The sequence below is a fragment of the Palaemon carinicauda genome, chromosome 27 (genome assembly GCF_036898095.1).
Source record: "Palaemon carinicauda isolate YSFRI2023 chromosome 27, ASM3689809v2, whole genome shotgun sequence".
NCBI classification, from domain to species: Eukaryota; Metazoa; Arthropoda; class Malacostraca; order Decapoda; family Palaemonidae; genus Palaemon; species Palaemon carinicauda.
The window spans coordinates 85989393-86017005 of NC_090751.1; the positions used below are offsets into that span (position 1 = coordinate 85989393).

The 27613-nt window shown below is 42.8% G+C and overlaps 2 protein-coding genes across 2 annotated transcripts in view; one reads left to right on the top strand and one right to left on the bottom strand.

Annotated features, from left to right (window-relative positions):
• Nucleotides 1-2258, top strand: part of LOC137620782 (uncharacterized) — a 123357-nt gene extending 121099 nt beyond the window's left edge. The window contains exons 5-6 of the mRNA XM_068351211.1: nucleotides 142-286; nucleotides 2055-2258. Coding sequence (XP_068207312.1) covers nucleotides 142-286; nucleotides 2055-2212 — 303 coding nt within the window. The 3' untranslated portion in view covers nucleotides 2213-2258. The remainder of the gene's footprint in view (nucleotides 1-141; nucleotides 287-2054) is intronic.
• An 8831-nt stretch (nucleotides 2259-11089) lies between these two features.
• The window catches only part of LOC137620783 (uncharacterized), a 101659-nt gene continuing 85135 nt past the window's right edge, over nucleotides 11090-27613 (bottom strand). The window contains exon 12 of the mRNA XM_068351212.1: nucleotides 11090-14282. Within this exon, the coding sequence (XP_068207313.1) occupies nucleotides 14082-14282 (201 nt within the window). The 3' untranslated portion in view covers nucleotides 11090-14081. The remainder of the gene's footprint in view (nucleotides 14283-27613) is intronic.

A 27613-nucleotide genomic window follows, 5' to 3' on the forward strand; every position in this document is an offset into this window, starting at 1 on the left:
CTCAGGTTTGTATAGCTGAAAAAAATCCAAATTACTTCAAAATTTGTAATATTTATGCTTAATGTTATCTCGTAATGTACATTATTTTGTCAATTTGATTTGGTAATTAGATTGTCTTAATTAGTATTTATTACTTTACAGACAGCTGAAGCTGTTTGTACTTTTGCTTATTCTTCTGGTAAACCTGAAGATGAGGTATTACTGTTTCATGGACGCACCCAAGGTACAATAGTAGAACCTCGAGGAGAACATAAGTTTGGATGGGATCCGTGCTTTCAACCTAAAGGTGATTATTATTTTTAATTTCTTGTTTGGAAATTTAACTATAGCTGGTAAAAAAGCCATTTCCAAAAATTTTCACTCCGCAGGATAATGGCTTGGTGTATAGAATGTTAGACTGTGACATATTAATTTGAGGTACTATGGTCTTCGATGCCTCAATGTATGCTACCTTCTTCAGCCTGGTCAAGGACAGTATCCTCAACATCCAGATCTCAGCATTGATAATGTTTCTTTAAAACTCTGTATAACACTTTAAATTTTAGATGTGATTCTCGATAGCAAATTTACATTTGAGAAACACATTAGGTCTGTGTCTTCTTCCATTGCACAAAAAAAATTGGCTTGAGAAAAAATTCTTTGATTTTACCTTCTGTCTGGTCTTCAGCTGCTGATTCTCATCTTAATTTGGTGGACCAGAATTTACAGTCTATTAAATTAAGTATTCCTGATCTAGATATTAATCTGGCACCATCGTTCAATTACTTCGTTATGCATGTTGCATAAGATTTTTCATAATTCTGATCATCCTTTACATTTAGATCTTCTCAGACAGTTCCATCCTGTTCGTAATACTAGGCATGCAGTTAATTCTAATAGGGGCTCAGTACTACACAGTATTCTAGAAGTTTTATTCCAGTTGTGATCAAGTTGTGGAATGATCTTCCTAATTGGGAAGTTGAATTGATGGAACTTCAAAAGTTCAGAGTTGCAGCAATTATTTTTATGTTTTACAGGTTGACATAAGTTTTTATAGTTTATATATGAAATATCTGTTTTGATGTTACTGTTTTCAAAATATTTTTTGTTCATTATTTCTCATATCGTTTATTTATTTCCTTTCCTCACTGGGCTATTTTTCACTTTTGAAGCCATTGGACTTATAGCATCTTGTTTTTCCAACTAGGGTTGTAGCTTAGCTGTTAATAATATCAATAACAATTACAGTTAGCCCAACTGTATTTCCTATGTAAACTGAACTGTAAAAGGTTGGGTATTTTATAACCCATCGTAAATTATCAGACTACGTTTTAGCATTCAAACCTGTTAGAAGTTTGGGTTTACTCGCTAATTTTGGAGGACTGACTTATTTGCTAATATATACTGTTTAGTAGATTTAGTTGTTGGTACAACTACTTAATTAGGAAGATAATTCCACAACTTGGTCACAGCTGGAATAAAACTTCTAGAATACTGTGTAGTATTGAGCCTCATGGTGGAGACGGCATGGCAATTAGAATAATATGGTACTGTCCTGGAAGATCTAAATGTAAAGGATGGTCAGAATTATGAAAAATCTTATGCAATATGCATAAAAAATCAATGGCATGACAGTGCCAGAAAATATCTAGATCAGGAATAAGAAATTTTATACACCCTAAGTTCCTGTCCAACAAAATAAAATTAGAATCAGCAGCTGAAGACTAAACAGGAGAACAACAATTGAAACAAAGTAGAATCAAAGAATTAAAACTCTTCTTCAGAATAGATTGATCACCAAAAATCTTGAAAGACTTTCTCCATAAGCCAATTTTTTGTGCAGCTGAAGAAGAGACAGACCCAATGTTTTTCTTGAAAGTAAATTTGCTGTCAAAAATCAAACCTAAAATTAAGTCATACAGTTATCAAATTAATACAGAAAAGAACAATCCTGTTTAATTTCCAGATTAAACAATTATTTAAGTTTAAATCTATTCATATTTTTGTATGGGTACTTTTTTTAAATGCTATTTTATTTAATGAAACCTTTGGATTTCACCTTCTGATCTTTTCAGGTTATACTCAAACCTATGGAGAACTGGAAAAGGACGTTAAAAATACAATTTCTCATCGTTACAAAGCTTTAAATGCTCTACGAGAATACTTTTTGGGAAAGGAAGGAAGTGCCTTGCTAACCAAAGAGCTTGGAATGGAAAATGGTAGTACTATATAGACTGTTAAGTTATCCAAAATAAACTACGGTTAATGATTTACTGTTCCTTATGAGTCTTTTTGTCCCTTTTGAAGAGAAATTCCTTTGAAGTGTATACTGTACTGCCTAGTGTCTTGTATATGGCATACTGTATTCAGTATCAAAACCTTTATGATATCCCTTCATTATTAAGTTTATCAATACAAGTATACTTACAGCTATTGAGCCTAATTTCAGTTTCCTACATTTCTAATTTTCTCAGACGTTCTGTTCACCTCCTGTCTACTTAATGACCGATGAGTACTAGGGAAAATTTCCTCTATAGAATTATTATCCTTCCTTTTCATTCCTACATAGCATATAAACTCTCATCCTTTAATTAAAAAGATTGATTCAGCGTTAGCTGGAGTCAGTCGTTAAAGTCGCTTAATATCCAGGTGGTGAGGGTGCGGGTTTGAGTAGCTCACCCCCTTTCCGGCCAGAGATCCTTCACTTTTGATTCAGCCATTGACTTGTACACATGTACACTACAGTCAGCTCCTTACAAAAACTTTTTATTTTCTTTCTCTTTTAGGAAGTGATTGTAGTTGAGTGATTAAATGGAAGCAAAAACTTTGTTTCCCAGGGGTTGTAGTCGAGTGATTAAATGGAAGCAAAAACTTTGTTTCCCAGGGGTTGTAGTTGAGTGATTAAATGGAAGCAAAAACTTTGTTTCCCAGGGGAAGGGTGGATGCTGCAACCAGTTTGATTAAACTGGCAGGAGATCCACACTCCCTCTGTGCATCTTTTAGGGGGCATGATTGCTTGCTATCATCCCTGTCCGATGAATGTACAGTAGGTTGTGGCTTCCAGTGCAGTGGCAGGTATACGCCCAGAAGGAGAAGAAGTACTAAGCATTCGTCAGGGTTGGACTGTGCAATGCCCAAGAAGACTCCGGTGAAGTCTTTCACTGCTTTTGGTCTTCTTGGGGGATGCTAACTATTTCTGATGACTATGGATCAGTCCCTGGGGAGTACTCTATGGGAGCTTGGAGCCTTCGGATCTATTTTGCAGAGTTTTTCAGGTTTCCCTGGTGTATGAAAAACCTTGTGTTTTCTGCACCCCTTCGGAAGCTGGAAGCTTTTTGCCCATGATCATATAGGCTGCTGACAGAAATTTTGACCTAAGGAAGTTTTGGGCTCTTTCAAGTAGACCCTCCATGACTTTTATTGAGGAGCCATTAGCTAAGGCTACTTCTCCCCTGGTACCCCATGTCCACGGTGACGCCAGTGGTGAAGGATGTTGATTTCCTTAGTGTCAGGGATCCTAGTAGTTCCCCCTCTTAAGCCAAAAAAGAATGGTAGGTCTGGTAAGCTAGCTCCTGGCGTGGCAGGCAAGGTGCTCGTGCTAAGAGGCGTTGGGCCCTGTAAATGGGTATAAAGGTAAAGTGATAACTAAGGTGAGCATTAGCCTTGTCCCCAGGGTTACCCCAATCCCTGACCCAGCCCCAGTGATTCCCACCCCTTTCCGTGTCCACAATGACCCTCGTGCAAAGGGAAGCAGTTTCCTACTTGATCTGTGTTGTGCCGCAGGCCCCGCATGTACTGAGGTTGCTAGGTCTTGTGAGTGTGTCCCAGCATTGTGGGTCCTGTTGGAGCAACTTGTGGTTTGTGGTTCTCCCCTTGGAGAAGTGTTATCAATGATGGTTGCTTAGACCTTGACCGCTCCTGCAGTTAGGAAAAGGTGTACCCTTTTCTTTCTCCTTCTCATCCTCCAACTATGATTCTGAATTTTCTTCTAAGGCGAAGAAGAGGAGGAAGAGGTTGAAGAAATCCATTTAGGCCAGATATAGTTGCAGGGATAGGGCTCGCTGTGCCTTTGACACCAACTTTCAGTTGCAGGGATAGGGCTCGCTGTGCCTGCGACACCACCTTTCTTTTGAGGGGGTTGGACAGCACCCAAGTGATTTTGGTCCTGTGCCAGGCACCCCTTGGGCTGCATCCGGATCCGGGACCGGGTGTCTTGGCCCTGTGCAACAGCCCCAGGGACTTGATCAGAATGTGAAGAGGAGAGATTTGTTTCCCATGCCAAGGAACATAGGGCCATGGTTATCCCACTACCAAGACTCATATTAGGAGTACCTAGTTCCTGTGCCAGTTCTCCCGTTGCCATTAACCTGCCCGTACCTTCGTCACCCCTAATTACGTTCCGGGCGGTTGTACTCGTGGGAGCAAAATCTCTGGAGCATGCGGACTCACCCTTGGCGAGGCATGAGGGTGCTCGAGGACACCAGACTATTGTTCAGCGCCTGCAGGGCAAGCTATCCAAAACCAGAAAGTTTTTTCATTAAGAGCCTTTCCCTCATTTGCGAGAGTAATGACCTGAGGGAAGCAACCGTCGAACCTCCATCATGGAGAACTTCGGCCATTGATCAGCACTTCAGCGTTTTTCAAAGATTGAGGCCCTCGTTGGTTGTTGCCATGGGTGGAACGAGTAGACTTTGCCCTGGGTCGAATTAACGATCAGATCTGTGGATCCGAGTCACTCCAGTCCAGTCCGTCAAGCACAATACTGTCTCCAGCCCCCCACGGGCATCGGAGGTTCTGCACGCCAGAGAACGGTGCATCCAAACCTCTGCAGATTGTCCCATCAGTGTGCACTCAGAGAGACTCGGAGCAGAGAGTACATCCTTCTTAGCCTTCGAGTTTGTGACCATGGAACCTTTGGCCTTGGCTTCTTTCCATGCTGTAACCTGGCCCAACCTGTGGTCAGGAGCAGTAACGTACTTCGCAAATTCAACGAGGTTATCAACCCCGGAAGCTTTGGAGAAATAAAAGTGTCTTGTGCTGCCGGGTGGGAAGGCAGTCGCCTTCCTTGCCCACCAGGCAGTATACCTGTGAGCTAACTAGGTTTTGAAGAGGCGAGACGCTGTTGTTTCTCACTTCTCTACACAGGTTACCCGGGTGGCATTGTTGTTAGGGAACTCATCAGTGTTGGTTGCCACATCTCTCCTTCCTGGGAATCGTATGCAGGCGCCAGTGTAAACTTGGAGGACCACTTTGCGGGACTCCTTGATGCAGCATACTGTCTCTTTCCGGGGCTTGGCCCTTTGAAGATGGTAGTGGCCAAAACTTCGCGTGTGGCCAAGTCTGCAGGATCCCAGACCCAGGTCAGCAACTATGACCTCTTCCCAAAATAGAGGCTGTGCATGCACAGCCTTCTTGAACACCTAAACCGGCTTCTTTTAGGAAGGTTGGCAAAGGGGAGGGAGAAGGAAATGCTGATGCTGACATTCCCAATCTCCGAACGCAGAGAGCAGGGGGATGCCTGTCTTGCCTGGGTGACTTATACAGGGCAGAGAATAGAGAAGTGTGTCCATCGGGACAGTCACTTGCTACCTTTTTAGGACTGCCAGACCTGCCTATCTAAAGTCCCAATCTATTCCCCTGGGAATCATCCAAAACACCTAAAGCCCTGGCCTTGCAGCAGAGGTGGAAGGGATATTGGAGAAGGTGTTCAAAGTGGTGGAGAAAGGGGGTTAGAGGCCAGTCATCGACCTGTCTCCTCTGATGTTCAGGATGAACATGACAGGCTGTGCTATCCATCAGAGGGAGACCTCATGCTTTCAATAGACCCAAAGGACGTGTACTTTCAAGTGCCTGTTCATCAGTCCTCAAAAGTTCCTCTGCTTCTCTTTCTGCGGTACAGTGTACCAGTTCAAGACTCCGTGTTTCGGACTGTGTACTGTTCCCCAGATATTCACTCAGGTGTTCACCTTGATAGCCACTCGGGTCCATTTGCAAGGGATACATCTGTTCACAAACCTGTTAAAAAAATAGGAGTTTGAATCCATGATCATCATTCATATTCAAGATGAGACTGAAGGAAGATTCCTTTCTTGAAGTTGGTCAATTTATTAAGCAGAAATAATACGAGGTTACTTCACATACTGTATACTTAAAATGAATCTTTTAAACCCGTAAAAGGTTCAGGACCTCAAAACACATTGACTGAAGGTGTTTCTGAAGGGATCAATATGACAAATTTAGAGATAATTTGTATTTTTCCTAACTATACAAACCTGAGTCCTTTATATAGGATAGATTAGCAGCGAAGCTGGAGAATACATCTATTAAACTTTAGTAAGAAGGTGTAAACAGGTGGCAGTTAATTACAGGATGGGGGAGGGGTTCTGAGTAAATTACTCAGGTTTGTATGATTAAGAAAAATATAAATTATTTCCTAATTTGTCATTTGTTCCGGCACAAATATAAACCTTCATCTTTTAAATGGGAGACTCATCCTTAGGTCACACAATGTCCTTATTCCAACTGGCTGGGTACTTATCCTGGGCTACCAACAACTCGGACCCTTTGTAAGTGGAGCAGAGTTAAGGTTCTTTACATTTTATGCACTGTTGGTTTGGCAATATATCAGATCTATAGCCAGAGCTTTTCTCTTTGTAGGTAAAGTAAAAATTCTGTTATCAATGGAATAGAGGCTCTGAGAGGGGAAACGCCCCTACCACGACAACCACCACAGAAGATGGTCACTTGACTTGGTACACAGGAGTTGAAGGCTTCCAGAGATATCTGGACATCTCTTGCATAACTGCATAAAAAGCCTTACTCTGAGAGGAGATGCTGGATAACATCCACGCGTGAAGCTGAAGCAATTCTTTCAAACTGTGGAATATCTGGACATGTGAATGGTACAACAGGTCAAGGAGATGAGGCAATTCTTTCAGGGTCTCTATTAGAAGAAGTAAAAGGTCCTGGTACCATTCTACTTGGGGCAATTTCAGGAGTACTAGAATGGAGCAGACTTGGTTCAGAACACTCTTATCGGACAAAACGGCAGAAAAGCATAGGTGTTGCGGCCATCCTACGGGTGCTGGAAGGCATCTTTGAACGCTGCTTGTGGATCTGGTACCGAAGCGTAATATAGTATAATGGAAGCTTCCGATTTAGTCAGGTGGTGAATAGGTCGACAGTGGGCGAACCTCACAAAGTCAGGATCTTGTTTCATATCTGAGGATGCAAAAATCATTTTGACCTGATGATCTGCACCTCCTGCTAAGTTTGTCTGCCACAATGTTCTTTTTACCTGGAACACAGCAGGCTGTTTGAGGTCAAATTGAGCTCTACCCATTCATGGATTTCTACTGCTAGTTGGCAAAGCTACAGAGAACGGTAAGGCCTTGTTTTCTTATATATACCACTACGGTGGTGTTGTTGCTCATCAACACCACTGAGTGACTGGTCAAAAGAGGGAAAAAGTTTTGGAGCATGAGCTTAAAGCTCAAACATGTTTATATGGCATAAACTCGAAATCCAAATGGGATCTGCTCCATTCTGAAGGAAATTGGAGCTGTTCTCTACTGGGAACTCTTCAACTATAAGGAGAGAGAGCGTAAGGTCAAGATATTCAATGGTAATACTGTAATCTGTAATTATTAACGTAAGACACTATCAGGGGGACAGAACTGCGATGAGTTTGAGGATGAGAGTCCCTAGAGGAGTGACTTGACGTTGACGGTTCTATCTGTGTTCAGTATTCAAACCTATAAGGCAGATCTAATAGTCAATGTCATGAGCATATGCTGTGACTCTTGCAGGCATAAGGTCTCTCCCTGGTGAGATTCCTACAATTTGTTCCACCTTGGAAACGCATGCTACAGGGACCCATCTAGGATCTTGTGGCTCGCAATCTGGAGAGGTGCGCTTGATTGAAGTGCACAAAGGTGAGGCGTGTCTGGGTAGGTAAAGAATAGGTGAAGTGCATCTGGGCAACTAGCAAATAGGTGAAGTACATCTGGATTGAGCGTGCACAGGTAAGGTGTGTCTGGGTAGCACGCAATTTGGTGAGGAACATCTGGGTAGTGAGCACCTGGGCGAGGTGTGCACAATGGTGAGGTACGTCTGGGATGGCGTGCAAAGGTGAGGCTCATTTGGGCAGTGCATAAGGTGTTGAAGCGTGTCTGGGCAGTGTGTAAGGTGTTGAGGTATGTCTGTGTTACCCACAAAGTGATAGGTGCATCTGGTTGGCTTACACATGGTAACTAGCCTATTCTCAACTCTCACAGGTTGAGAGGCATGTGAGGAGGTAGTGTACTGCTAGTACAGGCTCAGGAGAGGTGGTGTTGTCCTATGGGGAAAGGTCAGTAGTCTATACATTTGCTCAGATCTGTGCATTCATGTTGGGAGACATGTTGCTCACCAACACTAGACTCTAGTACATGAGGAGCGCAATTCTCATAAACAGGTAAAGCATGCATCCCAGAGGAAGGGCACATGGGAGACATGCTAACACTAAGCATGAGGTGATACTATTACTGGTGCAAAAGCAGGTGGCTTTGAAGGGAGGAACCCGAGAAGGAGAGACTTCATCGCCCTCAAAGAGGACAAGCCAAAGGTGTCCGGCACAGGAGCAGAAACACTCCTGAGATTACTTCCAAGTCACTAACAACTCCTTAGATGGTGGGAATTGATGATCAAATGAGGTCCATAAAACATGCAGGGCATCGTCAACCTGTAAAGCATAGGACAATGAAGCCTCCTCCCTTGGGATGGTTAACTGGCCTCAAGACTTAGCCTAAAGTTAACGAGCCACTACTCTTCTCCGACTAGGAAGTGTACGGGAGGTTACAGGAAAAGGTTGGGTGGGACTTCTTAGACTCTGAGGAGGGCCTGAAGGTGAAGAATAGTTTTTGGACCTCTTCTTTCTCGTCCTGCCATATGCCAGCCACTGGGAGGGAAACCACTCCCGACACTAATTACAAGGAGATTCCTTGTCTGCAGGAAAGTCTTTTGCAGACAGGGCACAAAAGGTTTAAAGGCTGCTCATGAATGACAGAGGCAAAGGACAGTGACATTGCCATAGCAAGTAGGATAATGGCGTAAAGACTGACTATATTTATATATGATCAGTGCCCAATCCCCCTCTCCACCTAAGCTAAAACCATTGAGGCACAGGCAATAGCTGCTGATGACTCAGCAGGTAATCCTGTAGGCTCCCTCAAATCCCCTCCTCCTTAGCTCACAAAGATGGTGAGGTTGCAGACACTAAAGGAACGAATGAGTTTGAGCGGGACTTGAACCTCAGTCTGGTGATCACCGGTTAGGGATGTTTCAAATAGGGATCTTTCTCCTTCCAACTCATAGTGCTGCAATGTCCTGACACCCTTGGTATCCCAACAATCACTTGCAACACACTGGAAAGAGAAAGAGAAAAAATTAATTAGTCAAAACTCCAGCCAGTGAACTGTCTGTTTGTCTCCTGCCCTGGCGGGATAAGAGCTGAAGCCAAAGGATCTGCATCACTGCGTAAGATTTTGGGTTCATTAATCAGCAACACATCTACAAAATGATCATGTTGCACAAAATGGCTGTCCTCTTTAAATATTGGATTTTCAGTCAACTCCAGTAAAGAAGGATCTGAAAGAGGAAAATCAGCATGGAAGGTTTCTGCTTCTTGCTTTTAGCAGAGAAAGAAGGGGAGCAATACCTCTTAGCCTTTTTAATCTGACGTCTATTGTATTTTTACCATTGTAAGGGTGGTCAATCCCTGCAAGAATCACATTAAAAGTAAATAAGCATTGCTTACCACAAGACCCAGAACTCAAAGGATGGTGATCTACCTCCACTCTGCTCATGAAGATTCCATGACTGGGACAAGTTCTCATATTCACTTCAGAGATATTGTACACTCATAATCACAAATGCACTAAAAGAGAAAAAGCACAAAGTGAAGTGTAGCATGACCAGTGGTCAAAGCAGACGTCTGACGGGAACGACGGCCAGTGTTAAGGAGGGTGGATGGGCACTTCCTAACTTCTGCTTATTTGGATAAGTAGCCAATTAAGGAATTTTTCTTTTTTTCCATTAAAGGTGAACACTTACCCTTCATCTCTCTTGAGGGAGTACAAAATTATTCAAAGCAGTATGAAAGGTTCCAATTTTAATATGGTGGATCCTTTGGCCGAAAGTGGTTTTGAAAAATTCAAAATATTTAAGCTTAGCCTGACCCAGAGAGCTTGGAGTCGAGAGTAGTTGGAATGGATTAAGAATGAATAAAGGAATAGAATCACTATGGGCCAAATCTAAAGGCCCATTCTGTTATATAGAGCTGTCTGAATCCTTACTTCACTTTTCATGGCTATCTTTTCTTCATTTTTATTGTGTATCCACATATTTTTATTAGTAAGAGATATATACATTTCTCACATCTGACTTCAACTGAACAAAAAAAAATTGATAAATTTGATGCAATTAGAAAGAAGGCCATTCCCAGAATTAAGAATTCTAGACCAGCAATTGCCAATGATAAAGAGACAGTAACAATAAATAAACAATTTCAACTTAATGCAGTACACTGCCATAACAAGATCAAGCAAAGACTGACACATAACCAAAGCTAGAGGAGCAGTGAGTAGCCAGCATACCTTTTCCACTCCAAGCAGTCTTATTTTGCTTTTGAAGAATTGCTCTTGTCTTCAAAATCTAATAGATTTGTTCTTGGGTCATACCCCACATGTCCACCAAGTTTTGCTGAAATTAGTTTGATAGTTTTTGCGTAATGTTCACAAACAAAAAAAAAATAACTAAAATATTTCCCATTTACTTCGCATAGTGATTATTTTTAAAGTACTGCTGTGTATTTGTACTTTAAATGTACTTTATCCAGAATGTTCCAGATTCATCCTTGGGTCATGCCAAACATGAATTCTAAGTTTAGCTAAAATTGGTACCATAGTTTTTGCGTAAAGTTACTCGCAAACAAACAAATAAATACAACAGGGGTGAATGCATACCCTTTGCTTCATGCACCACTTGACCCAAATAACTACTGTACATGAATATTAGTCAGAACAATTAAATAATAAAAACGCTATAAGCTGGGAAATTTACAGTAGATAAATTACTTGGTATATTCTATATTATTAGATGTGTAAGAAAAGAACAAAATGGGTAGAAAATATGAGAGCAAAGGGCAATACCATACCCATAAACATTGGGTTTCTACCAGTTTGTCAAGTGAGTTTTAAATGGATTCTATTTCATGTTTGTCTTTAGTGCTACATATGTGTACAACTTAAAATACCCCTTTCATTATCATACAAATCTTGCATATTTCTAACAGAAAATAGTGAAACTATCCACCTAAAAATTAACGTTTCCAACTAATTCAAAGCAAAAAAAGGAGTTTTGAAAAAGGAAAACCTTATTTTTGGGAAGGTGTTGGGGGGTCCTTAAGAACTTTCCCGTGAAATGCCTAAAACAAGGAAACCTAATACAACATGAATATCAAAGTAATATTGTCTCCCCTGCTCTAGGGCCAGCGTATCAATGTGCACAGCACAAACTCATTGTGTATTGGGGAAACCTAGTTCATCTGCCACAGCAACTCATTAGCTGAAAATCATTTGCTTTTAATGACATGCACAGCAGCCTAGAAAAGAACCATCATTCCAGTCCTCGCTGGCATACCTACGTCACAACAAACCCTCAAATACTACTTGTGAATGGTACATAAACCATGCTCCACTCTCTTGAACAAGGCTAGGATGGTGGGGAGGGTTTTGGAGACCACAAAGCACCTTCCAAAAATTAAGTATTCCTTTTGTCAAAACTCCTTTGTTGGGGTTGAAATGGTGTGTGGTCTCCAAGCACATAGTATCAAAGTATTAATAAGTAGACTCGTGCGAATTCCGGGATAATTGTATGCCACCAAGCCCAACCAATTGAGTGGTTCCAACCTGAGCGTCTCACTTGTTGGGAAGGCGACCATAAACCCTCTTAGATCTGGGAATCCTTCAAACCCTTAAGGTACACTTCCAGAAAGGGACTACACTCTTTGAGAAAGGTAAAATCACCTTTAAGCAGAAAATGTCTCATTACCTCAGCAGCTAATTTTGCCATTTGAGCTAAAAGGAGTTCTCGGCCCAGGCACTGATATTCCGACCACTGAAACATCAAGCAAACTGTAGTTAAGAAGAAAACCTCCAGTATCTGATATTGCTTCTACTGAAGTATTGATAGCAGCCTTATATGGCATCAGAACAATCTCCTTTAGGGTTAGCTAAGGACATGCTCTAAGAGATGAATCTTGAATCTCTTCTAACTTGAGTCTGGAAATATCGCCTGGTTTTCAAACTCAATATCATAAAATGGCAAATCTATAAATTCACACCGAAAAACATTACACTCGGTTCAAAATACGGATCCATCACAGGATCGCCACAAAGGGTTACAATGGCAGTAGCCCCTCCGCTACATTCTCCACCACCATCAAGCCTTTAATACTTGGAATGGAAGGAAAAACTCCTACTCAACCCTTCTTTAGAAGCTGGGAACTCAATGGCCGAGCAACAGCTGAATACTTAAAAATCTGTTAGTTGTTAATTTTTCTGTATTCTTATGTTTTTCCAGGTACTTAGATATTTCTGTTAGCCAAATAAACGATAGTAGGGTAGAGGTAACGCTGCTTTTTTTTTACCACTTACCCACAACAGAACATGGACAGTAAAAGAACTTATGAAATTAAAGGAAACACAACAAAGTAACATTAGGAGGACAAGAAACAAATACAATGACTTTAATGCCGGTGCTAATATTCAATAATTAAGCCATGAAACGAAGAAAAAAACTTGAATGCTGGCACTCATCTTAATAATGTTCTTGAAGTGAATTTGATCACACAAGGAAATACTTTTCTATCGTACCGACAATAAAAAGAAAATGGAGGTTGAGGGATTTTTGTGACAGGTATGCTGGTGATAACTGGAATTATGGTTCCTTTTTGGGACTGTGTACTTGACATCCCCCATAGCAGAAGTCTTTCAGCTACTGAGGTGCTGTGGAAGTTCAAATGAGCCTGAACTTGAGAGGTCTCCCCTATACAAACATTGTTGCACTGTTCCTTGAGCAGGGGAGACAATATTTCTTTGATATTTATGTCCTATTGGATTCCGTTTTAGCATTTCACAGGAAAGCCCTTGAAGACCACACAGGGCTTCACCCCCTCTCCTCAAATACATTTTATGCCTACCTTCCTCATGTCGACTTTGAAAATATAATGAAAATGGAGAGCAACTTGAATAATGTAATCATAAGAACTAGTAAGATATCATGACTACTCCAGACTTTGTTGTTTTTATGTCTCCGGCATGGATGTTTTCTGAAATAGTTCAACAGATTAAACTCTGAAGATAAACTTCATCAATTATTTAAAACATAGTCCAAACATATTTTGATAGCTAAAACTGAATACTAAAAATACAAAAACCTAGTCAATCAAAAGTTTTAAAGGGTCCTGAATCTACTTTCAACATAACAGGTTTCCTTAAATTAGAGAATATTTAAAATATAACTGAAAATTCACAAGTACTATTTTAACTAGTCAAATTAACATCAGCCATATATTAAATACAGTACCTTTGAATTAAAAGGTGTTTCAAGATTTTCTCCCTTATAACAATGCACACTTCTTTGAATTTAGCTTCTTACTACAAGTTCAACATAGTCCAGTCAGTTATACATTCCTTCATTCATACAATGAAGGGCATGGAAAAATAACAGGTGTAATTAAAACTATAGCTAGCTGCTATTAAAAGAAACATATGACCTATGGTCTGGAAAGTATATCAAAGGAAACCGTAAAATATTTAGTCTTAAAATTTCTAACATTGCAGTGTGAGGTATAATAAAGGAAACTGCAAAACATTTTTGCTAAAATTTCTAGCACTGCATCTCGCAAGTTAATATTCTTGTGTTCTTCCCTGATTTAGGAACAAATCTTTCGACTTTTGATTCTATACACACTAACATAGACATTCACAGACCAGGCAAATCTATAAATGGTTGTTTTTTTCATGAAAAAATCGCTCCTTACGATATTACATATTCTGGCCTTATTTTGAAAGAATTAGTTTCAATAATGCTTTCTTTTCTTGACACACTTCTCTCTGTAAAGTCTGGTTCCTACTCGAGATTGTGTTCCTTAATTGCGCTGAATTCTGCATTTTGATGGTGCTTGTAATTCCTCCTTCACGAATAAAGACTGTATCAGGATCACAGCGATAACGGTACAATGTATTAGGTAGTGGCCGGACCTGAAAATCAAGTCACATGAAAAATAATTCTGTATATCAATTAAGAGTTGAAAAATTATATAATCTTGACATGAAGTGTTATTATCCACATAAAACAAAAGTCCCTTGTAAAAAACATACTGTATAAGGAAATATGCATAGAATATTAAAAACTGATATATAATTTAAAGGCCACTCATGAATAGCAGAGGCAAGAGGCAGTGACATTGCCCTATCAACCTGGATAATTCCCTAGAGACTGACCATATAGGCATGATCAATGCCCAAGCCCTTCTCAACCCAAGCTAGGACCAAGAAGGGCCAGGCAATGGCTGCTGATGATTCAGCAGATAGACCTATAGGTTTCCCAAAACTCTCCATCCTTAGTTCATAAGGAGTGTGAGGTTGCAGTGAACAAAAGAACTAACATGTTTGAGCAGGACTCCAATCCAGTCTGACGATCACCAGGCAAGGACGTTACCAGGAAAGGGAATAATGCATGCTTATAGACTTTGGACTATGAATGAAGGAATATATAGCTGACTGGACTATGTTGAACTTGTAATAAGAAGCTAAATTTAAATATGTGTGCATTGTTATAGGAGTTAAGTTTAAACTTTGGGAGGTTCCTGCCACATACTTTCTATCCAACTTTAATTGTTTTTTAAAGTAAGTCCCCTACACAAGAACAAGATGCATTCTAAAAGGGGTTCTGAAATCCAACATAACTAATTTAGACTTCCCGCTCATTACCATTGAACCCTAATCTGCATTGTTTTCAGTTAGCTGGTTTTTCTAACATTAGTAAGCTATCCTACATGTGTATTAACAATTTTTACAGTTATTTGTACAGGAGAAAATACTTTTAAAATCACAAATTTCAAAAGTAATTTGTATTTTTCCTACTTATACAAACCCGAGTCCTTTAATAGGAGATTAATTCAAGTGCAACTGGAATTCGGCTGTTAAAAACTTATAACAAGGTGTCAGCAACAGGCGGCAGTGTAGACTAAAGCCCTACCCCTTCTACCAGCACATTGCACAGTCACTTTGATTGTGTCTGGGACTTTTGGGGAGGTGATGGTGGGAAGTTAAAGGAAGTTAGGAAAAATGCGAATTACTTTTAATTTCTGATTTGTTCCTACACATCTTATAATAGGAGACTTATCTTAGCTGGGTGAAAGTCCTTATTACCAAATTGGCTGGGTAAACTCCCAAGAAAACTATGCTCGGACCTGATAAGGACCAGACAACCAAGGCTGTTTGCGCAAGAAAATCTTTTCTTAGACGAGTGGGTTTGTTATGGAAAGCATATACAAATCAATGGGTTTGTATGTACATTTGCATCCTCCACCTTGTCAGGAGGATGGTACAAATAATAATTATATATTTTCATAATAAAATAAATTTTTGAATATACTTACCCGCTGGTTATATAAGAGCTGAAGTCTCCTGACACCGTGGCAGAAATTAAAAAACTCGCACTATCGTAGATATGGCAGGTGTACAACAGCGCCCTAGCAGTACCACAGGTGGAACTACATCCAGCCACTCAGTTCTTCCAAGCCTCACAGCAATACCATAGGTAGTCTCTAGAGGGGAGGAGGGCGGGAGTTAAATTTACATAACCAGCGGGTAAGTATATTCAAAAATTTATTTTACTATGAAAATACCATTTTTAAATATAAAACTTACCTGCTGGTTACATAAGAGCTGATTGACACCCCTTGGTGGCGGGTCAGAGACTGCTACATATTGAAAGTTCACTTAAGCATTACAAAAGAAAAAAAAAAAAACCTAACTTTAGCGGTTCTCACCTGATAAGGAAGCTGACAGCAAAGGTACTCTGCCTCATTTCGTCCGCTATCCTTAGGAGATCCAGTGATCCACTCGGGGCTGATGATCTCTAGGAGCTGCCAAATGGTACAAACACCTATAACATGACAGGACCTCAACTCATACCCTTGTTCTGGGCGCACTCTACAAACAAATTGACCCCCTGACCAAACCAAAGATTGCGGAAGGCTGACGACCAGCCTCCACAAACAACCATAACTTACGAGTTCCAAGAGATAGAAAAGGGGTATTAGGAAAAGGGAACGTAGTGGTAGATCATTCACCTACTATCGCATTCGTTGCAACGAAAGGACCCAAAGTATAACAGTCCTCATAAAGCGTTTGAATATGTTTCAAATAATGTGATGCGAAAACTGACTTACTTCTCCAAAAGGTCGTATCCATCAAAATTTGTAGAGAACGATTCTTTTTAAAAGCTACCGAAGTCGCTACCGCTCTGACTTCATGTGTCTTTACTTTGAGAAGCCTCTGATCCGCTTCATCACACTGAGCGTGAGCCTCTCGAATTAACAATCTAATGAAGAAAGACAAGGCATTCTTTGACATGGGCAGTGAAGGGTTTTGGACTGCACACCACAAAGCGTCTGAGTCGCCTCTCAGATTCTTCGTTCTATCCACATACAGCCTTAATGCTCTTACTGGACAGAGCACCCTCTCCAACTCATCTCCCACCACATCATAAAGGTTAGGGATCTCGAAGGATTTGGGCCATGGCCGAGTAGGATTTTCATTTTTAGCCAAAAACCCCAGTTGTAAAGAACAAATGGCTTTTCCATCCCAAAAACCAATGTTCCTGCTAAAAGCGTGTACTTCACTTACTCTTTTAGCGGTGGCTAGGCTAACCAGAAACAAAGTTTTCAAGGTTAAATCCTTAAAAGAAGCCGGGTGCAAAGGCTCAAATCTGTCACCCATGAGAAATTTCAGCACCACATCCAAATTCCAGGCAAGGGGAGCAGATTGAATTTTCTTGGTGGTATCAAAAGACCTAAGCAAGTCCTGTAGATCCTTATTATTGGAGAGGTCTAAGTTCCTGTGTCTAAAAACCATAGCCAACATACTCCTGTAACCTTTAATTGTAGATGACGAGAAGTTATGTTTATTCTTAAAGGTCAATGAAAAAATCCGCTATCTGGGTTAGAGAGGTACTGGATGAAGAAATCGTGTTATCCCTACACCACTCTCTGAACAACTCCCACTTGGACTGATACACCTTGATGGTGGAAGACCTCCTTGCCCTCGCAATAGCCTTGGCTGCCTTCTTCGAAAATCCTCTAGCTCTAGCAAGTTTTTCGATAGTCTGAAGGCAGTCAGACGTAGAGCTCGGAGGTTTAGATGGTTTCGGGCCAAGTGAGGTTGTCTGAGAAGATCTGGTCTCAAGGGAAGGCTTCTCGGGAAATCTACCATCCATTCCAGTACCTCTGGAAACCAGCTTCTTGACGGCCAGAACGGGGCTATAAGAGTCATCCTGGTTTCTTCGTGGGATACGAACTTCTGTATCACTTGGTAAAGGATCTTGAATGGGAAAGCATAAACCTCCATGTGAGACCAGTTCATCAGAAAGGTGTCCATGTGAATGGCTTCAGGATCTGGCACCGGAAAGCAGTACTGTAACACTCCAGTCTCTTCGTCTTTGCGGTTGCAAAGAGATCCACGAGAGGACGACCCCATAAACGCCATAGACTTTTGCAGACGTCTCGGTGTAAAATCCATTCTGTGGGGAGAACTTGACCCCTCCTGCTGAGTCTGTCTGCACTCTCATTGTTGACCCCTTGAATAAACCGAGTCAAAAGTGTTACTTTCCTTTGCTCTGCCCAAATGAGAAGAGGTCTCGCTATCTCGTACAAAGTCCAAGAGTGGGTCCCGCCTTGCTTTGCAATATAGGCAAGAGCTGTGGTGCTGTCCGCATTGATTTGGACTACCTTGCCTCTGATCTGCTTCTCGAAGCCTCTAAGGGCCAGATGAATTGCCAAAAGCTCCTTTTGGTTGATGTGGAGAGTTGTTTGTTCCTCTGTCCAAGCCCCCGAAAGCTCCTCCTTCCCCAAAGAAGCTCCCCACCCCGAGTTTAAGGCGTCGGAACACAACACGAGGTCTGGGCTCTTCTGATATAACGACAACCCTTCCTTCAGTCTGTGCTCGTTGTCCCACCATTGAAGATGAGACTTGATGGAGGTCGTGATGGGAACGCAATCCCTGTCTAGGCTGTCCCCTTTTTTCCAATGGCGATTGAGATGAAACTGAAGGGGACGCAAATGCAACCTCCCCAGAGTTACGAACTTCTCTAGTGAGGAGAGAGTGCCCAGAAGGCTCATCCAATCTCTTGCGGAACAGAGTTCCTTCTTCAGGAAAGTTTGGACTTTTTGGAGAGCTGACTGTATTCTTACAGGCGACGGAAAAGCCCGAAAAATCCGACTGTGAATCTCCATCCCCAAATAAAGAATCTCCAGGGATGGAGTCAGTTGCGATTTTTTTGAGCTCACCAGGAGGCCCGGTTCCCTGGTTAAGTCCAGAGTTATTTTCAGGTCCTTCAGACAGCGATCGGCTGAAGAGGTTTTTATCAGCCAATTGTCCAGGTACAGAGAGACCCTGATTCCCCTCGAATGCAGCATGCTCGCTACATTCAGCATGATCTTGGTAAACAATAGAGGAGCCGTGCATAGTCCGAAGCGAAGAGCCCTGAATTGGGAGACCTTGTTTCCGTCCATGAATCTCAGATAACGTCTGCAGCTGGGATGAATTGGAATATGGAAATATGCATCTTGGAGGTCTATTGAGACCATCCAATCGTCTTTCCTCACCGCCGCCAGAACCGTCTTCTGAGTTTCCATCGTAAACGTCGAATTCTGGACGTAACCATTCAGAACACTTCCGTCCAGAACCGGCCTCCACTCCCCGGAAATCTTGGGGACTAAGAAAAGGCGGTTGTAAAACCCCGGAGATGTTACATCCTGGACTTCCTCTATTACTTGCTTTTCTAGTAAAAGAAGCATCTGGAGACGCATGGCTTGCTTCTTCGGACCCTCTCTGTACTTGGGGCGAAAGATCCACTGGATCTGAGACCAAAGGAGGAATAGCTAGGAAGGGGATCTTGTAACCCTCCTTTAACACTTGGACGGACCAGGGATCCACTCCATTCCTCTCCCAGGTCTTCCAGAAATGAATCAACCTGGCCCCCACTGCTGTCTGAAGGATAGGGCAGTCAGACTCTACCTCGGCTGGGTTATTTTCCTCTGCTCCTAGGCTTCCTTCCGTCCGGTTTGAAAGAGCCCCTTCCGGAGGGTTTCCCACGAAAGGGCTGAGAAGGTCGAACACCAGTAGAGACTTCCTTAGGTTTCCGCGAAGCAAAAGTTGAAGGCAAAACTTTCCTCGCCGTATTGGTCACCAAATCATGTGTGGCCTTCTGAGTGAGAGCAGTGGCAACTTCCCCCACCAACTCTTAAGGAAATAAGGTGGTAGACAAAGGAGCAAATAGTAGCTCCGTTTTCTGGTAGGGAGAAACTCCTGCTGAGAGAAAAGAGCACATCGGGGCCCTTTTCTTGAGGATTCCAGCTGTGAACAAGGCATCTAACTCATTCGAGCCATCCCTCACACCTTTGTCTAAGCAGGACATCAAATGAACAAGGCCACTAGTGTCCGTGTCCTTCATATCCGAGACCCTCTTGCTCAAAGCTCCCAAAGACCAGTCTAGGTAATTAAATACTTCGAAGGCCCTGAACAGACCCTTAGGTAAATGATCGAACTCTGTCATTGACCACCAAACCTTTGTCTTCCTTAAGGTTAGACAACGAGACGAATCTACCAAACTTGAGAAATCCCCCTGGGCAGAGGAGGGAAATCCCAAGCCCAGCACTTCACCAGTCTCGTACCACACACTAGATTTAGAGGCTAATTTTGCGGGAGGAAAAGCAAAGGCCGATTTGCCAAGAGTTCGCTTAGAGTCCATCCAGGAACCCATTAACTTCAAAGCCCGTTTAGAAGACCGTGAAAGGAGCATCTTAGTATATACCAGCACCTTGGTTGTTTTACCTAAGATAAACTCCAATGGGGGAGAACGAGGGGCCACAGGGGTAAAATGATCAGGAAAAAACTTCCGTAAGAATCAACATAAATTTCCGAAGGTCAACAGCATGTTGATAATATTTCTCTTCCTCATTCTCAGAAACCTCCTCTAAAGGCTCGTCCACGTCAGACTTCTCTTCAAGTTCGTCTTCTGGCAGTGCAGCAACTGCTGCAGCCTGAACTGAAGGATTAACGTCTGTGTGAGACCGCCTGTCAGAGTCAATAACTTCATCCAACTGAAGAGGGGAGGTCGAAGTAGACTGATGAGAGACCTGGGTGGGTCGACGCTCGCCGTCACAAGTCAACTGTCGCGTGTCGTCCCGAGAACGCTCAGAATCTGCTAGCTGTTGAACCGACCGACGATTGGAATCGGACGACAACTGCCGAGAGTCGATGTGTGGACGCGTAGCGTCCGCTAGCGGTTGACGTGAACGATCTCTACCGTCAAACGATGACTGTTGATGGTCGTCTCGTGGACGCCCAGCGTCCAAATGTTGTTGACACTGCCGCTTCACTGCGTCAAAAGTTGGCTGCAGAGAATCTTCGTAGCGACGCACTGAGTCCAACTGCCGACGTCGGTGTTCTTTCTCACGTACGGAAGTCGAAATTTGATTAGCAAGAACTCTTTGGCGTGACTCATCTATATCAACCTGGTGTCGAGCACTGCGAATGGGAGACCGCCTGTGCGATAACTCGTCAGCACAAGAGACCGCCGGTCGCCTGTGCGACAACTAGTCTTATTTCTTGGTCTTATTTCTGACGGCCAATCGTACTGCCAACACCCGGTTGATAAGAATCCATGAACGATGAGAGTTGTTTCTTCATTGATAAAAGCATAGACCAATTAGGATCTTCAGGAAAAACATTTGACTCCTTCCTTGACGGTAAAACAGAAACATCATCACCACACTTTTCGGGTGACGAAAGCCAGTCTAAGGGGAGAGGTGGCGCATGAATCGTAACATCGGCCATAGAAACAAATTCAGAGTCGGAAAGTATAGGCTCTACTCGAATACCGTGATCTGGACGCTTCGCAGGAGTACAAGTGACGGGAGACCGAAAACGCTCAGGGGAATCCCACGTACTACAGCCTGGAAGTGCAGGCGATTCCAGACGCTGAGCAACCGCATGCGATCTCTTAAGCGGTCTAGACGCTCGCCGCTAATCTCGCTACCCGAACCTTCATCGGAGGACGGGGATAACGTACCAACCTCACCTTTCCTACGATGAGGGTGAACGACCTGTGATACGGCAACAGGAACGTCTGCACGATTGATGACGCTTCTCGTTCCCTTTAGCCGATCGACTTTACTTCTCCCATGGGTTCAAGAGCTCAAAAGAGGTCTAAGGCTAGGTGAACGACAAGATCGTGCAGACGCGCCCTCCACAACACTAAACACATTAGAAACACTTTCCACAGTTTCACGATTTTTCAGCACATTTAATTCAGAAAAAATTTTATTTCTATCAGCCAATAATGACTCGACTTTTGCACCGAGAGCCAGAATCGCGGTAAACATGTCTTTCATAGATGGTTCCTGATCTACAACTATGGTGGAAGGAATAGGATTAGGAATATTAACATTAGGTAGGGCTACCTCAACAAAACGTGAAGAACTACGCCTAACTCTATCCCTCTCAAGTCTCCTAACATAACGCTCGTATGTTACCCATTCATCATCCGTTAATGAAAAACATTCATTACATCTATTATCAAAAGAACAAGTTTTCCTCTACATTTGATACAAATATCAAGAGGATCAACAGACCATTTAGGGAGTCGAGTACGACACCCTTCACTAACACACTTACGAATAGTAGGGGAGGGGTCGGCCATTTTGAATGGTTAAGAGAAAGACCGACAACCAAAAAACAAAGGAAATATTAATAAATATAACCACAAACAAAAGTATTTCAAGATTAAATGAAAGAGAAAATGATTAACGATAGTTCAAACTCAAAGAAAACGTTATACATCACCAAACAACTTCCCAACAGAGTAAGACAGCGAGAGTGAACTTCAATATGACAGCCAGCTATGGGGGCAGAAGAAGAACTGAGTGGCTGGGTGTAGTTCCACCTGTGGTACCGCTAGGACGCTGTTGTACACTTGCCATATCTACGATAGTGCGAGATTTTGAATTTCTACCACGGCATCAGGAGACTTCAGCTCTTATATAACCAGCGGGTAAGTTTTATATTTAAAAATTCTATTTAAAGAGTAATGGTAAAGCTGGTAGCTGTAGGTGGTGGTTACCAATATCAACCTCTATTCAGCTCTATGTGACCCAGACAGCTGTGCCTCAAGAGAGGGAAGAAGAGAAAAAAAAAAAGGCCAGACATTCACTGTCATCCTAGACTTACTTTGTAACAGTCATCTTAAATGCCACCTCTTTGATGTTTCACAGGATTACAATAGAGGAGAGGGGGTTCCCAGCCCCCTCGTCCCGTCCCTTTTAGTTGCCTCTTACGACACGCAGGGATACGTTGGGGCTATTCTAATTGTTTTTATGCCCCCACGGCCACAGCTTGGGTGGAGAAGGGCTTGGGCACTGATCATATATCTATATGGTCAGTGAAGGTAAAAGTGCACTGATCATATATCTATATGGTCAGTGAAGGTAAAAGTGGAAGAGAAAAAGAGGGCTTTTGAAGAATGGCTGCAGAGTAATAGTGAAGGGAAGTATGAAAGATATAGAGAGAAAAATGTGGAAATAAAGCGCATGGTAAGTGAGGCAAAGAGGGCAGTTGACATGAGGTGGGGTCAAGGATTGGGTCATTCATATGAAGAGAATAAGAAGTAGTTTTGGAAAGAAGTGAAGAGAGTAAGGAAGGCTGGTTCAAGAATTGAAGAGACGGTGAAAGATGGAAATGGAAGGTTGTTAAAAGGAGAGGAGGCAAGGAAAAGGTGGGCGGAGTATTTTGAAAGTTTACTGAATGTTGAGGATAATAGGGAGGCAGATATAATTGCTGTTGCAGGTGTTGAGGTGCCGGTGATAGGAGATGAGAATGAGAGAGAGATTACAATAGGAAGTGAGGAGAGCACTAGATGAAACAAGAGTAGGAAAAGCATCAGGTATGGATGGTGTGAGAGCTGAGATGTTGAAGGAAGGGGGTGTGACTGTACTTGAATGGTTGGTGAGATTGTTTGATATGTGTTTTGTGTTGTTAATGGTACCAGTAGATTGGGTTTGTGCGTGTATTGCACCACTATACAAGGGTAAGGGAGATGTGCATGAGTCTTGTAATTCCAGGGGTATTAGTTTGTTGAGTGTGGTGGGAAAAGTGTATGGTAGAGTACTGATTAATAGGATTAAGGATAAAACAGAGAATGCAATCTTAGAAGTACAGGGTGGTTTTAGAAGAGGTAGGGGTTGTATGAATCAGATTTTTGCAGTTAGGCAGATATGCGAGAAATATTTAGCAAAAGGTATAGATGTGTATGTTGCGTTTATGGATCTGGAGAAAGCGTATGATAGAGTTGATAGGGAAGCAATGTGGAATGTGATGAGGTTATATGGAGTTTGTAGAAGGTTGTTGCAAGCAGTGAAAAGTTTCTACAAAGGTAGTAAAGCATGTGTTATGATAGGAAATGAAGTGAGCAATTGGTTTTTGGTGAGAGTGGGACTGAGACAGGGATGTGTGATGTCACCGTGGTTGTTTAACTTGTATGTTGATGGAGTGATGAGAGAGGTGAATACTCGAGTGCTTGGACGAGGATTAAAACTGGTAGACGAGAATGACCATGAATGGGAGGTAAATCAGTTGTTTGCGGATGATACTGTACTAGTTGCAGACGCGGAAGAGAAGCTTGACCGATAAGTGACAAAATTTGGAAGGGTGTAAGAGAAAAGGAAGTTGAGAGTTAATGTGGGTAAGAGTAAGGTTATGAGATGTACGAGAAGGGAAGGTGGTGTCAGGTTAAATGGAGAGTTACTCGAGGAGGTGGATCAGTTTAAGCACTTGGGGTCTGTTGTTGCAACAAATGGTGGAGTGGAAGCAGATGTATGTCATAGAGTGAATGAAGGATAAAAAGTGTTGCTGGCAGTTAAGGGAGTAGTAAAAAACAGGGGGTTGGGCATGAATGTAAAGAGAGTTCTGTATGAGAAAGTGATTGTACCAACTGTGATGTATGGATCGGAGCTGTGGGGAATGAAAGTGACGGAGAGACAGAAATTGAATGAGTTTGAGATGAAGTGTCTAAGGAGTATGGCTGGTGTATCTCGAGTAGCTAGTGTTAGGAACAAAGTAGTGAAGGTGAGAACGGGTGTAAGAAATGAGTTAGCAGCTAGAGTGGATATGAATGTGTTGAGGTGGTTTGGCCATGTTGAGAGAATGGAAAATGGCTGTCTGCTAAAGAAGGTGATGAATGCAAGAGTTGATGGGTGAAGTACAAGAGGAAGGCCAAGGTTTGGGTAGATGGATGGAGTGAAGGAAGCTCTGGGTGATAGGAGGATAGATATGAGAGAGGCAAGAGAGCGTGCTAGAAATAGGAATGAATGGCGAGCAATTGTGACGCAGTTCCGGTAGGCTCTGCTGCTTTCTTCGGTGCCTTGAATGACCGCGGAGGTAGCAGCAGTAGGGGATTCAGCATTATGAAGTTTCATCGGTGGTGGATAATGTGGGAGGGTGGGCTGTGCCACCCTAGCAGTACAAGCCAAACTGTTGAGTCCCTTGTCAGGCTGGGAGGAACATAGAGGATCAGTAGCCTTGACGGCCATTATTGAAGGGAGCTTCTCCCGGTCAAGAAGGAGAGAAACTCCATGATCTGATCTAGAGATGATCTGACCTTAAAAGAATCCTGTCTATCACATCCATCATAGAGAACAGCCCACTTCCCTGGGAAAGTGAGGGCAAAGGAAGTTCCTTCGGAATCTCAACAAGGCAGAATGGGTAACCATTAAACATGAGGCCCTCTGGTAGCCACTTGTTTCAACCCAAGTTCCGGCACTATCCCAAATAGTAGATTAGCTGCACAATCCCAAATAGTAGATTAGCTAACGGACCAGGGGTTGAACGGAGACAGGACGTAACCATCCAAGTGATCCCATGGTTGTTAGAAGGCGACTTCAAACAAACTATAGGGCTGGATTGGGGAACCTAGGACGGTTCCTGTCCGGTCATAAGGTGAACAGGTCAATCCCCAGAGAACTTTCCAACAAGAAGCCTCTCCATTACGCCTTTGACTCTACAACCTTCCTTGGAAACTAAGCGTGTCTGCTAGTTAATTCCTCTTGCCCGGAATGTGACTGGCTGACATCTCCCTGACATGGGATACCATCCCAAATACATCTGCTTCTTCAGCTTGTAGAGTCAAATAGGTGGTGTTACTACAACAACCCACTGAATGCCTTCTCAAGGTTCTTGGGAGGCTTGCAGTCTTATAAAGGCTGCTAGTCCCAAGACATTGCAGATTAGATGCTTCTTAATCTGACCACACCACAAGGGTTTTCCTCACAAAGGTCTAGATGAAAGGCAACTTCGTTTTTGCAATATGTTTGCTTTTACTCCCTAATCCCTCCGTCCTTCTCCATTCCTTTTCCCCACAGCTATCCAAGAATCCTCAAAATTCTCTGAGGGTTCCTCATTAGCCAACAGGTAAGATCAACCAAATTTTCCCATTCCAATAACACAAGGAGGGGTGGCTATCCCTAAGGGTTAATTAGCAATCTTTTAAACAGTACCAGAAAAGATCTCCAGCGAAGGCATTTGCTCGAGGCACAAGCTTCCTCCAGTGAAGAATGGCAGCTAAGAAGATTCTTCCCACACCGTGTTACTTCATTATGACAGAACAGACGTATTGCCTCCTTAGGCTTGCCAATGCTATTGTCAAACAGATTGAATCTCGCTGTTACCAGCATGCCAAAGAGCTTCAAACTTGATCTGCATAAAAGATTCAACTTTTCCTTGATTATTACAATCCCCAAATCATGAATAAAGCAGAGAGTCAAGCTCGATCCTGTTGCTATTGCCACACTATGGAGACCAAGATCACCCATTCCAAGAATACATCCACTGTCATGCGCATCGCTTGATGTGGCCCCAAGTTACAACCCAGGTGAACATCTGTATAGACACCTGTGGAGCAGTACCCACTTTGAAGCCCAGAGACCAGAAGTGATGCATTGAACCATAGCAGGAGAAGGGAGGTACATACTAATAATAGACTGATGCACGGGTACTAAAAGTACAGTGTAAGTCTTTCAGATCCACTGAAAGCTGAAAGTAGGAAGTCGTCTGCTGATGGAATTCTTCAAACGATCTGTTCCAACATCACTCCTACTGCAGTCTATGAGGCCAGAGTTCCCAGGGGATGTTGGAAATACTGATGTACTCTATCGCCAAAAGAGACAAGTGGGGGGGGGGGCAAATGGTTGAGAATGGTAGTAAGCACACGTCCTGAACGAACTGCTTTACCCAAGGTTCAGATGTATGCTTCTGCTGTTTTGCAAAAGGCACAATAAGTAAACACCCTACTCTCAGGTTAGAGGAAAAAAGTGGTGTGAATGCTGCAAAGCGCAATCCTCTTTTTCCATTCTTTCACTGCTCCACTGCCGGGAAAAACAGGTAGAGTAACTCGAAGGAACTATATGCCCCGGCTCCCTCCAGCTCCTTTCCTCTACTTGAACAGTCTTATGCCGATGAGGAAGAGGAGGAGGATGTGCATGTTTCTCCCTCTTTCCAATCTTCCCCTCTGGCTCTCCAAGCTGAGTAATTAATGTTTGAGAGAAACAGATAACGAAGATTTCACAAGGAAAGAAAAAATATGGATTGCTCATACAGGAACCACAACACCAGGGAACACTGTCACAGGGAGGAAAGTTGGGAACCTGCATCGCCCCCAACACCGGGGAAACTGCCTCTTAGTCTTGGGGCTCCCGGGGAGGGGAATCCCTGCAGACATTACCGGGAACACTTGACACTGGGGATACACTAACACCCCCTTCACCACTGGCATCACCTAGGAGATCCTGGCATTGGGGAGCTTACCTGAAACACCCAAAGAGATCAAACCTCCTTGGGTCACACTTTTTGTCAACAGTAGCACAAATGGAGAAGAATCTCCACTCTCTGATGGGGTACAACAAACTCAGGAGGAGCCCCACATGCCATCAGAACCTGAAAGTTTGCCGCCATAGGTCCGAGGGCTCCCTGCTCCTGCCGCACACTCTCCGGGGAATGAGCCAGGGCAGTAAGCACTAGAGCAGTGATAGTGGTTGCACCCAATGAGTGGAAGGAAGAAGCAAAGCACTCTTCCTCCCCCTCAAAGTATACGCTTACAACGTTAAGGAGAAGCCATGAACTACTTTCAGCACCTGGGGAAGATTGCAAAAAATCCTGCCCTTAACATGAGCACAAAGACAGTGCAGACAAATGTAAAGTCCATCCTCCCATGACTGAGTGTCTTACTTCACAAACAATCAAAAGTCAGCAGTCAC